Consider the following 15,330-nt stretch of genomic DNA (forward strand, 5'->3'; position numbering starts at 1 on the left):
TCTCGTCAATCCCTCCATCTTCAACAATGAAACTAGCCGGACGCGTCGCTCGCAAACCCATTACTAGAAGTACATTTCTTTCAGGAGTTAGCGCAACTTTGAATCGTTCATTCGTAACAACCACGAGAATCATGGCCCAACGAATGCTCCTAACGCGCTTCGACGTGCCAACAACGGTGCCTGAGGGGTTGGCTAAGGAGCAACTTGACAACTTCAAGCCGTTCAACGTGAGTCACATGGCATATGCAGTAAGAGCCGCCCACTAACTTCTCAGGCATGGGTTGAGAATCTTCAGTGCTCTGTCGCCGATCAGACACATGCATCGCACCCGTTCCACAAGAACCCGTACCACCTGCGCTCGGTCACGATCCAGTCATTCGACATTTTCGGCGGGGGCCGGCTGGGATTTGTGAAGCTGACGGCCGACGTGTCAAACGATGCGGGCGAGACTCTCCCGGCGGCCGCTCTATTGCGAGGTCCAAGCGTCGCGATGCTGGTGATGCTCATCCCTGACGACGTTGCGCCAGATTCAGATGAGCGCTACGTCGTGTTGACTGTGCAGCCTCGCGTGCCGGTCGGGAGCCTGGCTTTCGTTGAGCTGCCTGCAGGGATGGTTGACGACGCAGGGAGCTTCAAAGGCGCCGCTGCCAAAGAGATTGAGGAAGAGCTTGGTCTAGCCATCAAGGAGGAGCAACTCACCTGTCTCAGCGAACTCGCAGCGCCCGCACAGGACGACAAGCTCCCGCCCGCCATGTTTCCCAGTGCAGGTGGCTGCGACGAGCACGTCACAATCTACAGTCACGAGCGGCACATCCCCAGAGAGCAGCTGAAGGAATGGAGCGGGCGGCTGACTGGCTTACGAACAGAAGGCGAGAAGATCACACTCAAAGTGGTACCGATGAAGGATCTCTGGAAAGAAGGGGCACACGATGCCAAGGCGTTGGGGGCCCTGGCGCTGTGGGAAGCTGCACGTCGCGAAAAGTTGATTTGATCTATCGGTCTACTTACAGCTTCAACTGCTGCGCAACGAAAATGCCCTCGGCCAGACTTGCGACCCGTGCGTCAATAGCACACCCCTCGGCCTCCAGCCTCTTGCACTCCTCCCAGAGGTTGTCGAGCGGGGCGGTGAAGACGTCGATAAACTCGCTTTCCTCCAGCTGCGGCTTGGGATCCTTGTTCTCCGGCAGGCTCATGTCAATGGAGACGTGCACCATGCGCAGATTGGTGTTGCAGAAGCCAGCATCGTTGTACATGATGGGGCTCGTCTCGGTGGGCACGCCGACGTAGCCTGTCTCCTCCCGCAGCTCGCGGACTGCAGCTTCCTCGGCCGACTCGCCAGCGTCCACCAGACCAGCGGGGACCTCTATGGTGATCATGTTGACGGGAGGGCGGAACTGTTTCTGGAGCAAGAGCTCGCGCCGGCCCGTTGTTGGGTTTTCGAGGACGGCAAGGATGCCCACGGCATCAACCTCAGTGTTGGCGGACCGAGTGCGACGCTCCGCTGACTCCCACAAGCGCGAGGTTCCTGTGGGGTCTTGGTATGTGATTCTGGCGGTCAGCCCTTGAGCTGCGAGTCGGTATTGGGTGAGTGAGTGGCTTACTTTGTCAACTTGATCCATTTGGCCTCCTCGTCGGGCTGTATTGTCAGCAGGTGTCATCCCAATTCAAAGAGGTACATACCAAGGGCCCTGATGACAACACTTTGGCGTCGGAAAGAGACATTGTGACAATGATAAGGGTGAATTGGAAATGTGATGAGCAATGGGCGGGGCACCGATCCAGTTGGGAGGCTTGGAGTCGGAGCCCGACGAGGGGCGGCGCGTCAGAGACCCATACCAGCCACCCCGCGATTCAGCCACACGAGGAACACGAAAAAGAAAGATAATTACTCAGACAGCACACCGTTTATTGTCCTCCAGCAGCTATCTACATTCTCTGGGGGTTTCCGGGCTCACCACCGTCGACGTTGCAAACGTTTGAGCAGGACCCAGCATCGACCACGTTGTACGCAAGCTCGATCCACTGGATGTGCTGGTAAGCAGCACCGCCAACGGGCATCAGGCCAGTCCAGCCTGGGTCGCCGTTGCTCCAGGCGTTGAAGACGATGCGGCTGGGGTCTTTGGGCACCTGGAAGGTCATGGAGAATGTCTCGTCGCCGTTGAGGTACCATGTTGTACGTCCCGGTGTCCAGTCGAGACGGTGATCAGCCCACTCATCCCAGGGCTCATCGATGATCACCTCGTTGGACGCACCAGGAACGCTCTCAATCTCGCCGTCGTCATTGTACACCCACGAAGGCTGGTTCGTATAACGAATCTTGTTGGTGGGATCGTTGGTCAAGACTTCAATGTCGGTTTCCTGGGCATCTTCGCGGACGTCGTAGTCGTACTCGCGGTAGGTGAACATGGCGGTGCAGGCCCCAGGCGAGCCACGGGTGCGCGCGCGCATGCGCATGGATGCATGGTCGTAGTAATCGTTGGACTCGAACTCGGCGACGGTCTGGAAGCCTGGCTTGCGTGCGGTGCGCATCGTCAGGTACGTGTCGGTCTCGCCCTCTGGGTCGTTCTCAAAGTACAGATTATTGTACGAGTTGGGCATAGGGAACTCCTCTGAGCCGGCCATCCAGTTCATGGGGCTCCAGAACTCGGTGAACTGGTTGCTGGCGTAGTCCAGGTACTCGTTCGTAAAGGGGGCCTGGCCTTGTCCCTCGAGCGTATCTGGGACAGGGGGTGGGCTGGAGGAAGCGTACTGGCTCATGGAACGAAAGTCCCAGAAGCCGTAGTTGCGGAAGTAAGTTGGGTACTGGCCGTCGATGAGGTAGCAGTCGCAATTCTGCGCCGCAGCCGGGGCTGCCATGGCGAGGAGGGAGCCAAGGATGAGATTGGAGACAGACATGCTGGCGGGTGTTGCTGCTCAAGCTTCTCTGACTACCGGTGGCGGACGACGGCTCTCTTTTGTAGTTGTGCGCGGACACGGAGGACCGACTTGCAGTCGGTTTCCTTGAGCTCTCATGCGCCGAGTCATGCCGCGCCTTGTTTTATGCCAAATTGACCATACGTAGCACCGTCGTTGACTGCGTGGGACGTTGAACCAGAGGTATCCCTGATCCTCCTGATGCTAAGATAATCCTACGACCCAATGCAGCTCCACAGTACTAGCGCAAGCGCTCATCTCCAGAGTCGAGGTTCCATGGCTTGTAAGATTAATGCGTTTCATTTATTCCTTCATATTACCGAAAGAACCGCTGTGGTGGCGTGCAATCCCCAAGATCTATAAATAAAACCTTCACAGGAGCTGCAGCGTGCCATTGTCCAGGGTGCTGCATATGGCACGGGTACCTACAGGGCCACATTTGGGAGGTATTTCTCGTTGGAGATATCGCTGAAAGGGTTAAAATACAGCAGCAGGCCACCTTGACTGGAGACTATAGACCGACTATCAAGTGCCTGTATATGGGTTCGGAACCCTGTGGATAGGTATTGCATGGGTCGCCAAACCGCGCGATTCCGGTCAACCACAGCATTCTCGCCACTCGCACGGGACTTCTCTAACTTGTTTAAAAACAAGCAGGATCACATATTCGACCAAGGATTCTGGTCCATAGTAAAGACTACATAGCCTTCATTCATCATGAACAGACTCAAGTGGTGGCCGACATTGACAGCTTCAAGTTGAATGCTAGGTGGGACCGACCCTTGCCGCCTTACCGCTTGGACAAGGCCCCACCCATCCTGTCGCTCCTCAGCCTGACCCCGAATTCTGGATATGCCGTTGCGATCTTTGCTCCATATTTACTTTTCCAGCAGCGACCGCGTGTCGCTTCCATTCAGAAGATGGCCTCAAAACAACCCCCCAAGACGGGCTCACCAGCGATGGCTCAGGTCGAGGTGAAAAAGGAACGCAAGCGCCCTGGCCCCAAGCCACGGCCCTTGTCAGAACAAACATTCAAACTCAAGCCACCAGTCCAGAGACCGACCGCGCATCGCTCTAAGAAACGCAAGATCGAAGTGTTGCTGTACCTCGAGAGAACGCGCGTGCCACGCTGGGATGCGTACAAGGATGGCCCAATAACCGAAGAGACGTGGCGCCGGCCGAGTTTTGGTGAGGCATCTGCCTATTGGAAGATCAGCCGTAGCACCATTGCGACATGGTGGAAGAATAAAGATACCATTCTCGCGGGTCCATAGGGCTGGCTGCCTGGCAGAATACTCGCAATACACGATACCCCCTTCCGCTGCGCTATAGGAAACGAGATGCCCTTCTGATCATGGCAGGCTTCACTTGCGATATATTGGATGCCTAGGGACCAGACGCCTTGCTTGGTTCACATATCCGCCACGGCATTACCAGACTCCGGCGATCGCATTCTGTTCGGCGAATCCGAATAAGCACGGAAGAACAGGTTTCATGAGAGGAATGCCCTTTCTTGGGCGCGTATTAAGATTCGACCCTTGCATGATATTGACCACTAGGGGGAAATTGAAAAGGAAACATTGGTGCCCCGCACGTGACATCGACGCCAGCGCATTGAAGGGGTGACAGCACCCGAGCCATGCCTTGAGAATTTTTTTCACCTCAAGAAGTTCAGCTTCTCATCGTCCATCCTTACAAATCCTTGTTGATCTCCTGCGCTTTCACCGTCCGCGCCTAGTGTTGATGTGACATGGATGTCCCGCGCTTGAGCTACCACGTGCTGTTAGTCGGCGATCGTGGTGTAGGGACACATGAACTGATCCAGCAGGTATGTACGTTGCCCACTACTAGAATGAATTGGGCCCAGTTGACGCGTGTGCTAGTTCTGCACGCCATCGCTTGGATCAAGCGGACCCCACGATGAAGCACCGGAAAAGACCGTGGATCTTGGCAGCACGACGGCCGGCGTGCGGCTCAGCAATCTGAATTGGGACAATGTCAGTCGCGAAACGCTCGCATTTCAGCTGTCAACATGTCAGTGCGTTGTCATGTCGTACAGGACGAGCTCAGATGCCTCGTTCCGATCACTGTTGCCAAGAGCACGTGGGATGATGAAGGCGGGGATGCTGGACGGGCATGGCCTCCTGGTCCTAGGGATACGAGACTTCCATGGCAGCCGACAGGTAATGCCAGAGCTAGGCAGGCAGCTCGCTCGCGAAGTGAGCGCTGAGTTTGCAGAGGTTGACACCCATGATCGCCACGCTATCCAGGCACTGATCATTGACCTTATCCGACGGCTCCATGCGGAAAAGGAAACCAATATGCCAAGGATGTCTCCTGGCTCGAACAAAGAAGCTACGCGAAAACCCAAGCTTGGGCTTTGGGCCAAGGTCAGGCGGACATTGGGTCTTGAGAGTCGGAACCCACGAGGCCTTCTCCGGAAGAGACCACCACCACCAGCTGAGGAGGATGGCGCTGATGGAGAGAAACCACCGAGAAAGCGGGTCAACGTTGGCACGAGGTTGGAAGTGGACCTCGGAGAGGAATTGACAGGAGAGGATGTCTTTCAAGGGACATTGCGAAGGCATCATTGACGAACAGCACTGAGATACCCGGTTTGAAATTTCGATAATACCTATCCCTAAATTTTGGAGTCATTGTCCCCCACGCAAGACGGGTCAGATTGGCCCTGACATGGACACGACGCACTTTCCTGGCTACGGACGATCCGCATCGGAAGTGCCTCACCATCGGCGGTCCCGTCTTGAGCGGAACAGTCCGTCTGCATGCAGCTTTGCCCGTGGGGTTCGTTGCGGGGAAACCTTTTGTCACGATTTCCCCACGTTTGAATGGACGCACAGCACTGCTGTCCCAGTGGAGAACTGGGAGGGAACGCGGAGTCTGCAAAGAACTCACGATGTTCGAGGATCTGACAGCTGTTTAAGAATGAGGCTCCCCCCTGTCTCCAATAGTAAGATCATCCTCTCCAATACGACAATTATGCACGATGTATCCAAAGAAACTCCTTGCCTTGTTGGCAGCTCCCTTCCTGGCTCAAGCGGCCATCCAGCCGGGAGAGCTTGTCACGATCATCAGTGCCGCCGGCAGCACCAACCAAGCTGCCTGGTGGGCACCGCTGGACCAGTACGGCGGCTACGACCGGTTCGCCTATCTTCGCAAGCCGCCAGGCGGATCTACGAGCAACAACAATGTCATGGTGGCGCGCCGCTCCATGTGTGATGGGGCGATATAAGGTGACTGTGTCAAGACGTCCTCGGGCGAATTTGCAGTTTTTGCGGAATACGCCGGTCACAACACGCCCAGCATCGCCGTGGACGGAGATGGCTTCGTTCATGTGTTCACGAGCATGCACAACGAGTAGTGGAATTACTTCCGTTCATCAGCCGCCTACAGCAGCACGTTGGTCGACCAAAGCTCAGAGATGCCCGACCAGACTGCCATCTTCATCTATCCAATGGTCAAGCGCGGCAACAATGGTGACCTGTGATTGATCATCCGAAGGCAGGCCTCTGGTGATACCTCTGCCAAGGGCGGATACTTCTACAGATACTCCACATCCTCCAAGCAGTGGACGCGTGTCAGTATTTGGGCCTATAACAAAGGCTACTCTGTCTATCCAGACGACATCCAGTTCTCTGAGGGCGACATGCATCTGCAGTGGGAGTGGAGCAAGTATCCAGCATCCGCCGTCCGTCACGAGGGCAGCTACCTTCGCTACAGACCGTCTACCGACACCTACCGAACAATCACAGGCGCCACCGTGTCTCTCCCTGTCACGGAATCAACTGCTGATCTCATCTTCCAGCCCCTCACCTCGGGTGCAAGGTACGGAGGGAACATCAACACCTCACCAGGACCGGCATCCCAGAGTGCCAAGCTCGCACTCTATGAGGTCTCGGTCGGCACCGTCCATGTATCAAGTGGCCGTCGATTCAAGAACACGACAGATGGCGCGTGGCAAGTCCGACGAGCCACATCCATCTTTGGCGCAACCAGTCCATGGACCCGCGAGATTATCTACGCCGGCGTGGGGACGACCGCGTCCCTTGGCATCACGCATGACGGCACAACGATTCGGGTCTACTACTTGCGCCAGGGAGACAGTTCGTACGTGCTGGAGAAGACGGGCAACATGGGCTGGACGAACACGGTCCTCGCGCCGGCCCATGGCAAGCGGGTTGAGCGCCTGCACGCTGTTATGCAAGCGGATGGGGTGGATATCCTGTACCTTGGTTCGCCGACGAATGTCAACTCGTCGACGGGGAGTGTGTACCGGTTGGCAGTCGGTGGAAGAGCGTGAGCAATGTTAGCAGAGAGGAGGCGAGGGGTGAGGAAGATAGATTTATTCTCGGATAAGCCTAGAAACCGATCTCACACGTCATTCCCATTATCAAACTCGCCGCGAAAATTCAGAATGCTGCTTGTGAAGGGTCGGGCACAATTCCAGCGGTTGCTGGTTCTCGTGCAGTCACTCAAGGATAGAGCCATGATTCTTAGTGTAATATATGATATCTCGCCCACTTTCTCGCACAAGCGTCCTATTGCAATGGAAAGGCCATTCAGCGGATCCACAGACGGAGCCTCCGTCTCGGGGAAGCTTGATATGAGCTCCCGTCCGTTCCTCGAACCACGATCAACCATGATCGGCGGTTCCGTCTGCGCTCCCCGCTTATCCCCGCATTCTCCCCACATTCTCCGCTTGAAATATCCATGCGGCGACAGGCGGAGTCAGGCGGACATCTTCTCCCGTCTACACGCGGGCGAAACTACCCGACATATCTACAGTCATGGATCGAGACTCTTCAAAGAACACTCGAGCATCATCGTGCCGCCTCTAGCGGCCCTGCCGGGCCGGACCCAGGCAACAGAGGCCATGGTGGGCAACCTACTGCACACTCATCTGCCTCGCAGAGCGCCATCGACTCTCATAGCAGACATTGACGTCCTTCCCATCATGGCATCAACATATTCACCCACGCATGATGTTATCACGCTCTCTACCGTCGCATTGTCTACTGCGAATATGGACTATCCGTCTTTCTTCATTGTATCCCACCTGTCCCAGGTCCCCAACCTGGAGGAGCCAGCGTCTTTTCTTCTAGAAAGATCCCTTGCTGTCGAGTTAATACAGCACTATCAGTTTAATGTCTATTCACGACTGCCCATTTTCCCCATACAAGGATTGTGGGCCCAGTACGAGCAAGTCTACGCACTACCACGCTTCGAAGCAGGGGCACATAACCTGACCCTCCCATCAACCCGGAGGCTGTCGTCTCACCGAGTATTGGGAGCTGCAACATGTCGTCTCATAGCCATGGATACGGTTTCTTCACCGTGATTCACTTACTGGCCATATCCGTGTCCATCCTTTCTCGCAGTGCCGACAGCACGAGCTCCAACCAGGCACCGAAAGCTGTTCCAACCAGCCCTATCATTCCGAGAATTCGCCATCCTTCCAAACTCGATAGTTAGCGTCCAGTCGCTCCTGTTCCTGATTCAGTTTGCCACTTTGAACCCGTCATTGCTGGATGTTTGGTACTTGGTCGGCGTCGGCATGCGCATATGCGTCGACCTGGGTCTCCATCAAGATCCTCGAGACGTCGACAAACTTAGCATGAGCTTGCTCGAGACCCTGAGGCGGCTCTGTTGGAGCAAGGTTTCTTTCGACCATTCCATGAGCATAGGCTGCAGCCGCGTGCAGGAGATCACGGATGCGGTGATCAATGTCGCGCTTCCAACCTTTTCAATCGAGACAACAGTCAACGAAGCTGAGATCCACGGATGCCTCCAGCGTTATCGTATCCTGCAGATTCAATCAGAGACATATGACTATCTAAAGGCCGCGTCGAGCCCAGAGTTCCCAGACCCGGCAACGATTGTCGCATGGCTTGGGCAGAAGCTCTCAGCCCGGCACGGTACGAATTCAGTAGCACTCATCAAACCTTTCTGCGTAGCGAATGGCTCATGGGTCTTCTTCTCCTCCTCCTTCCCTGCCCCTTGCTGCCTCACAAATCAGTCGCTGAAATTGGCGAGCTATGGAAAGGAGCCACTACCTACACCGCTCTATATCGGGAACCGGTTCAGACAAACTCCATTTTCTACGTGCAGATCACCGCCGAAAAGGCCTGCTGGATCAATTTGATAATTTTGCACTGCTATGGCCGATTGCAGGCTAGTGAAGAAGCGCGGCGCATACAAGTTCGTTAGCTGGACCTTGTGGACAACGATCAAGGACAACGATCAAGAACATCTTGTACATCCTGCGGACCTTGAGTGATCTTTGGAGCCGAGGGAAATGGCTCTACGAGGCCTTTGATGATTTGAGTGTACGATTCTTGCACCCGGTCGAGGAAGATGTCAATGGCACGAGCTTCGGTCGTCGTATGCCAGCTGAGCTGCAGAACCTGAGCGGTTACACAAGTCTCACCAGTATCTGGCCAGACTCCCGCGCGTCGTGGGACAATACCCGTGGAGATGGACTGCATTCTGAAGAGCTCGAGCGCTTGGTATCCGGACATGACTTGAGTTGCCTTCATACATGTATACATGATGGTGAAAACTTTTGGCCAAATATTGGGTTGGCGCTCATCAAGAGAACACAATGATATGACTTCAGCCTTTCAATATCGCTTCCTCGCTAACGTTGTCTTTCTCGACAACAGTCGCTGTTGACTCGTTCTTTCCAGTGGCCTGACTGATGCTGGCTGTTGCAGATTCAGTGTTTTCCTTGAATTTGCCTCGACCATCTGGCATGTCTTCCATCGCATAACCGCCGAATTGACTATATCCCGTTCGATGCCCGCGACTGAGCTTCCTGCCGGACACGAGGTAGGGAGTTGCCTGGGACGGCCTCGAACCCAGCGAGTCGAAGAGCTTGGGTATGAATCGCTTCAGGAATTTTCGGAGCGTGGGCATCGAACCGCAGATGATAAAAAGGTTGACTTCGACAAATCTGGTAACTTTGTCAACAGATTCCCCGTCAGGGACTAATCTCAGCACTCACGACCACACGTTGGCTGGGGCAGCGACCCAGGGGATGTCCATAGCTCCTAAAAGCGAAGGCAAATAGACCATGCGGACAATAGACGTCGCAACGGTGCTGCCATGTCAGATTAAACTTCCCCCACAAAAGAGGATGACTTACATGGAACCAATACCAAACATGGCAGCAGCTCCAATCTTCTGCGCCACAGGCATTTTCAACCCCCAAAGCGTGGGAATTGGAATGATAAACAGGACTACATCTGACACAATGTTGACAACTGCAATGGCGATGTAAAGCGCCGCCGTGTCAAGACAGTCCCCACCAGCCATGAGATATGGATCCCACGCTGCGCGAATCGGTCGGCAGGCGAATAGCAGCAGGCCGGCAATGACGATGGTGTACGTCGCAACCATACCGATGGCTACCCAGATGGTGATCCTGAAGTACTTCTGGGGCGATATCTGAAGGTAGAACATGAGTAGGGATGCCTTGCTGAGTCCGTTGCAGGTGATGAAGATGGGAGCGACAATGTACGAGCTCTGCACGCAAAGAGTCAGTCTGATGAGCCATGTCCACGAATGAATCTTGGACGTACTAGCATGTGCTTTTCGAATACTTCAATTGGCATTTCCCACGCATGGTGACAGAGACCCCCGATGGAAATAGACCCTGCGGGAGAAAGGGGATAGTCAGCAACCGCCTCCCTTTACACCAATGCATTGCTCTCACATAGTTGCACGGATTGCATCACCAACGACGCTATCCAAGCCAAAGTGATGAGTCCTGTCCGATGAGCCTGGATTCTCCATCTAGCAGCGGGGAGCGTGATCTATCGTCATACCATCGTCGATTTGGAGGCCAGTCAAAATGAAGTGTTTCGTGTACAATCGTTGGCAGAGGCAGAACAGGGCGAGTGACCCCAGCACAGCCGTGATCGCAAAGTGATCGTACTTGTTCTGGCTTTCGGGGTTCTCAAAGTCGACGTCGTGGCCTGCCGGGTCGAGAAAGGTTGTGATGCCATCCGTGACTGGGAAACCCGACATGGCTGGCACGTCACAGGACGGTGAAAGGCTGCAGAATCGCGAGTCGGATCACGGGAGGGTTGCCATTTGGAAGGTTCGATGCCAGATGGCGGTCAGTGCAGGAATAATATTGAAAGGTCTTGCATGTGTACTTTGTAATATTCCGGCCCCCCTCCAGCAGCTTGTGCACCTGGCAGAGGCGGCTGATGGGCGCCCATGTCGTGTTGGTTCTAATCAGGGACCAGCTGAAGATTCCATTGCGGAACAGGCGACGATCCCTTCTCATTTCAGCAAATAAAACAACACTAAAAATCAAGGATGTCGACTTGCAGATTGCAGTTCCAGCATGATGATCAGTCAATCCCCTACAGCTGACTGTAGCCCAGCGGTTCATCAGCTGATCAGCAGGACTGTGGCGCCATGGCAGAACAGCTCTCACCGTCTCCTAACTCTTGTGAAGCACCAGTCCAAACATGCATGAAGTGAGAGCTGTGCGAGAACCATGCGTCTGGCGGCCCGTGCTCTGACTCGTTCGATATACTTGGTACGTAAACCCTCCGGCCTGTGGAGGCCGGACCTGGTCTAAGACTCTAAAATAGGAAGGCAGAAGATTTGTAATTTACGCCTTCAGCTTCGAATGCGCCATACACGTCGAGAGAAGCTTGACATGTTTGTCGGAGACGCTGGATCTGCAACTAAGCTGTTGGCGCTAAACAATATATATGACCGGGGGCAGCGTGGGGGCTGGAGCCTGTGCGTGCCGTGTCCGGTGCCCCGGCCGAATAGAAGAAAGGAAAACGACCGGGGGCGGAGAAGAGCTGCATACGGTGATTTGCGGATATATACCCATGGTTCTGCATGTGTACGAGAAAGGACAAGCCACTTCAACTTGTTGCGTTGGTTGGCTGGACATCCCGTTTCCAGCATCCTGATGAGTGATCAAGCTAATGCGCTCCATTGAGGTCAACCTGTCTCAGCTCGAGCCTTCAGCAACGTGACCACAGACGAGCACAGATATTTGTGGTAGCGTCGATTATGCCTAGTGACAATCACTCAGAGACACGGACGTCTTAGTGACCTCTATGTTGATGACATGCCCAATCCCTTTGTGCAGCCGTGCTTGACTATCGCAGCATGCTGGCTCTGCTGCCGGACCGGGATGATACATTAGGTACCTGCATGCAAGCATGCATTATGAGAAGCCTCGTGGGCAGTGGGCACTCCAGGCGAGGCACTTTCATGGCTGCATGGACCAGCAATGTCTGCATCGAATTGCCATGCAGCCGAGGAATGGACTTGTAGTCTTAAACAGACCAGATCCGTGCCGCACAAGTGGTCCGTTCCCCTTTGCTGATCACTTCTTCTGCAAGACACCTCGAACTTGCACATCTTTGGTCTCATTCGCACGGCCCTTATTCGTGCAAGCAGCGCCTCAGAGTCACATCACTAGCCATGCACGTCCTTCAAACCACGTTGGCTGTAGCCGCTTGCCTGCTGGGCACGGCCCAGGCCTCCGCCTGCCACTCGAACACCGGCTTGACCCAAATGGTCACCTATGTCAAGAGGCATCCTGACTTTACACGCCAAGAGTTTTGGACGTACTGGCAAGAACAGCATGCCCCCAAGGTCGCCCCTCTTGCCACATATTTCAACATCAGCAGATACCAGCAAGTAAGTTGAAGCCCGGACACTCCTATTGCTTCTTGAGGGCCACCCTAACATGCAATTCAACAGATCCAGGTTGGCGGCCAGATCCTCCCTACCGAGGGAGGGGCTTCAGCCCCGGCATCCGATGAGCTGGTTGACTTCGACGGCATCGCCATGTTTCTCTATGAATCCCCCGAGGTCCTGACAGCCATGCTGTCACATCCATACTACCTCGATGTTGTCGAGCCTGACGAGCACGTCTTTATCGACAAGGACGCTTTCGGTCTCGGGATGGTTGCCACTTTCATTGGCACCAACGTTGAGGTCGTGGACCGGGCCAGGGACGTCTGGATTGGAGATGAGGATACGCACGAGCAGTACCAAGAGATATTTGAGGCCTACCTCGATTAGGCACACGGGATTGCCAGAGGTGTGGTTGAGATTATGCAGGAGTGTCGTGGGCATGGTCCAGAGCCCTATTGAGACGTCTGGTCCCTCACTTTATGTTTTGCACGAACCACCGCATATAGAGATGGTAGACTCGGATCAAAAACGTGGTCCCATATTGCACAACCTGAAGCCGCACAACATCAGGGAGACTGTGGTCTATGCCTAGAGGCTATGTATGTCTTTGAGTAGTGTGACAGTCCCACAATTCGCTTGAATTGCCGACGAACTTGGTCGGTTTGAGTATTATCACAGTTTTTGGGTTGATTCGAAAGGCGGATCACGATATAAGAGGCCACTCGCATTTCAAAACGTGGGTTGACTCAGCACCCGAGAAGTCTTTCTTTACGATTCTGTGACTGACTGCAGTAACGTCATTTGAATTTGTTGCGCTGTGGTGTGCAGTATGAATGCGTATATTATTCTTGTTTGCAATAATTCGCACTCATCTGTCAGGGAAAAGCTGTATGTTTGTCGACAAGGCTACCTCTGACTGCCGCTTCCCCTCTTACCCAACGGCATCGATTCCGAGTCTGTTGTTAGTACAGGACTCTTTTCCATGGGTATCTCCGAGGTTTAACGGGAAATTCCAGAAGAATCCGGCCTTTTTCTTTTGAATCCTGCTGCAGTCGGTTTGCTTCACTCACTGGTGAGGGGTTAAGCAAACGAGTTAATGTAGCTCCACCAACCAAACGTGCAAAAACCAGTCCTATCATGCTTCAAGAAACCAAAAACATCTTTTTCTAAAAGTCGGAAATCCCGGTGAGTCCTTGCTATACATTACTCTCCCACTCATCACCGGCTCCAGCGATGCTGTATATACCAAGGAAATCTGCCACAGGGTAGGCGTGAGTCATGAGCGAACGCCGACCTTGAGCACGCGAACAGGTCCATGATGACATCTTCAACAAGGTAGCTTCATTCTCCGCACAGATGTGATTGCGCCGGATTGGGACGTGGCATGCAGGAAGAGCATGCAGGATGGGCGGCGTAGCACAGCGACACTGTGTTACCTTCGCTGCTCAATCGACTGGACCGAGGGGTGCAACGCACCATCATCACAGCCCAAAGGTAGAGACGATAAGACTATTCGCAAGGCACTACCGGGTGAGACGGAGGATATCTTTCTCAGTGGCTTCTCGAGCATGTAAGAGAGTCCATGCCGCTGGTTCGTGGCTTTTGTGCAGACGCATGCATGCATATGAAGTTCGCAGGACACTCACAGGAGTGCTCTGTGATATCCATCCATCCATATTATCATACATGAACTATTGTGACATACGGGAAACGGCCGATCCTTTTCCTTCCGGAAGGCACCTTGAAGATGTCGTTGGGTCACACCTTGGGTTGCCAGCACGCCGCCCCTTATCCAGAGCGCAAGCTCCTGAGGACCAGCAACACAAGCTCACATTCTCCGTCAACACTACGGAGTATGTCGAAGATAGTTATCGTCAAACCGAATCCGACTTGAACGACTCGAGTGGGGTGCAATTCTGGCCTGGACTGTCCGAGAAGGAAGGAAAAAGAGACATCCCGATTCCCCAGCCTGCAGATGAAAAGGAGGTGCCGCCAGCACATCGACCGAAATTTGGACCCCCACAAGATGGAGAGCCAAGAAATGACGTGAAGGCACCTAGCGCCGTAGTGTGACGAGACAGAAGAATCTGTGATGTGCTCCCGGCGAGCGGTTGTTAGACGCCAGTATCGTCTTCCCAATGCGCATCATTGAGAGGAACAAAATTAGAGCGCGATCACGCGAGCGCTGACCTTCGTCGCGCTGGCGAAGGTACAGAACAGCTCACAGTGCCCATGCGCGACAACGTCTGCCGCAGCGCCTCAAGCGCGGAGGGTCGGGGCTGTTCGGGAAAATGGACCACCCGTAGTACAGTGCGAAATGACTCTGGATTCTTGGCATCCCACATTTGGGACTGGTCCGAATGGGAATCGCACTGTCCTGTCCACGGCACCTGGACCCGGAGCACACAGTGCCAATATCATCCCCTATCATCATCGCGCCTGCCACAACTGGGGACATCGTCGGAGTAATAGATCGCTCATCCTGCTCGTTCTCCTCTTCTCCTCGTTCTGCTTCTGCTCCGATCACATTCAACGACTCAACCTCTCCGTGCGGACTTGGTCTGAGAAGGCATTTTACTTTCTGCACGCATAGCACTTGTTGTTGCTGTCAGACCGCCGTCCACCACAGAGTTCGGCCGAGCGAGGGAAATCAGCGAGCTGTTCGAACGGACAGCGAAGACCCAGGAACGAAATTCGATTTTCGCGAGTCGCGTCGAC

At 54.3% G+C, this 15,330-nt stretch overlaps 7 protein-coding genes across 7 annotated transcripts; 3 read left to right on the forward strand and 4 right to left on the reverse strand.

Moving 5' to 3' along the window:
• Window positions 1-131: 131 nt before the first annotated feature.
• J7T54_005125 (Nudix hydrolase 14) lies at window positions 132-991 on the forward strand (the record flags this gene model as incomplete). Its single annotated transcript, XM_051505865.1, has 2 exons — window positions 132-227; window positions 275-991. 2 exons carry the CDS (start codon window positions 132-134, stop codon window positions 989-991), a joined length of 813 nt encoding a protein of 270 aa, XP_051362771.1.
• Window positions 992-1,004: 13 nt separating this feature from the next.
• On the reverse strand, window positions 1,005-1,722 carry J7T54_005126 (ADP-ribose pyrophosphatase-like protein; the record flags this gene model as incomplete). The annotated part of the gene is made up of 3 exons (XM_051505866.1): window positions 1,005-1,548; window positions 1,602-1,636; window positions 1,681-1,722. The coding sequence occupies 3 exons, from the start codon at window positions 1,720-1,722 to the stop codon at window positions 1,005-1,007; spliced, it is 621 nt and encodes a 206-aa protein (XP_051362772.1).
• A 204-nt stretch (window positions 1,723-1,926) lies between these two features.
• J7T54_005127 (uncharacterized protein) lies at window positions 1,927-2,895 on the reverse strand (the record flags this gene model as incomplete). The annotated part of the gene is made up of 1 exon (XM_051505867.1): window positions 1,927-2,895. One exon carries the CDS (start codon window positions 2,893-2,895, stop codon window positions 1,927-1,929), a length of 969 nt encoding a protein of 322 aa, XP_051362773.1.
• Window positions 2,896-5,108: 2,213 nt separating this feature from the next.
• Window positions 5,109-5,504, reverse strand: J7T54_005128 (uncharacterized protein; the record flags this gene model as incomplete). Its single annotated transcript, XM_051505869.1, has 1 exon — window positions 5,109-5,504. One exon carries the CDS (start codon window positions 5,502-5,504, stop codon window positions 5,109-5,111), a length of 396 nt encoding a protein of 131 aa, XP_051362774.1.
• Window positions 5,505-5,920: 416 nt separating this feature from the next.
• J7T54_005129 (uncharacterized protein) lies at window positions 5,921-9,211 on the forward strand (the record flags this gene model as incomplete). Its single annotated transcript, XM_051505870.1, has 7 exons — window positions 5,921-6,149; window positions 6,204-6,244; window positions 6,296-6,417; window positions 6,481-7,230; window positions 7,348-7,430; window positions 8,403-8,849; window positions 9,111-9,211. The coding sequence occupies 7 exons, from the start codon at window positions 5,921-5,923 to the stop codon at window positions 9,209-9,211; spliced, it is 1,773 nt and encodes a 590-aa protein (XP_051362775.1).
• Window positions 9,212-9,546: 335 nt separating this feature from the next.
• J7T54_005130 (uncharacterized protein) lies at window positions 9,547-10,962 on the reverse strand (the record flags this gene model as incomplete). Its single annotated transcript, XM_051505871.1, has 5 exons — window positions 9,547-9,886; window positions 9,938-10,033; window positions 10,079-10,458; window positions 10,515-10,588; window positions 10,761-10,962. The coding sequence occupies 5 exons, from the start codon at window positions 10,960-10,962 to the stop codon at window positions 9,547-9,549; spliced, it is 1,092 nt and encodes a 363-aa protein (XP_051362776.1).
• Window positions 10,963-12,393: 1,431 nt separating this feature from the next.
• J7T54_005131 (uncharacterized protein) lies at window positions 12,394-12,999 on the forward strand (the record flags this gene model as incomplete). Its single annotated transcript, XM_051505872.1, has 2 exons — window positions 12,394-12,612; window positions 12,676-12,999. 2 exons carry the CDS (start codon window positions 12,394-12,396, stop codon window positions 12,997-12,999), a joined length of 543 nt encoding a protein of 180 aa, XP_051362777.1.
• Between the last annotated feature and the right edge of the window lie 2,331 nt (window positions 13,000-15,330).

Source organism: Emericellopsis cladophorae (genome assembly GCF_022114955.1).
Source record: "Emericellopsis cladophorae strain MUM 19.33 chromosome Unknown NODE_17_length_331089_cov_116_747350, whole genome shotgun sequence".
Taxonomy (NCBI): Eukaryota; Fungi; Ascomycota; class Sordariomycetes; order Hypocreales; family Bionectriaceae; genus Emericellopsis; species Emericellopsis cladophorae.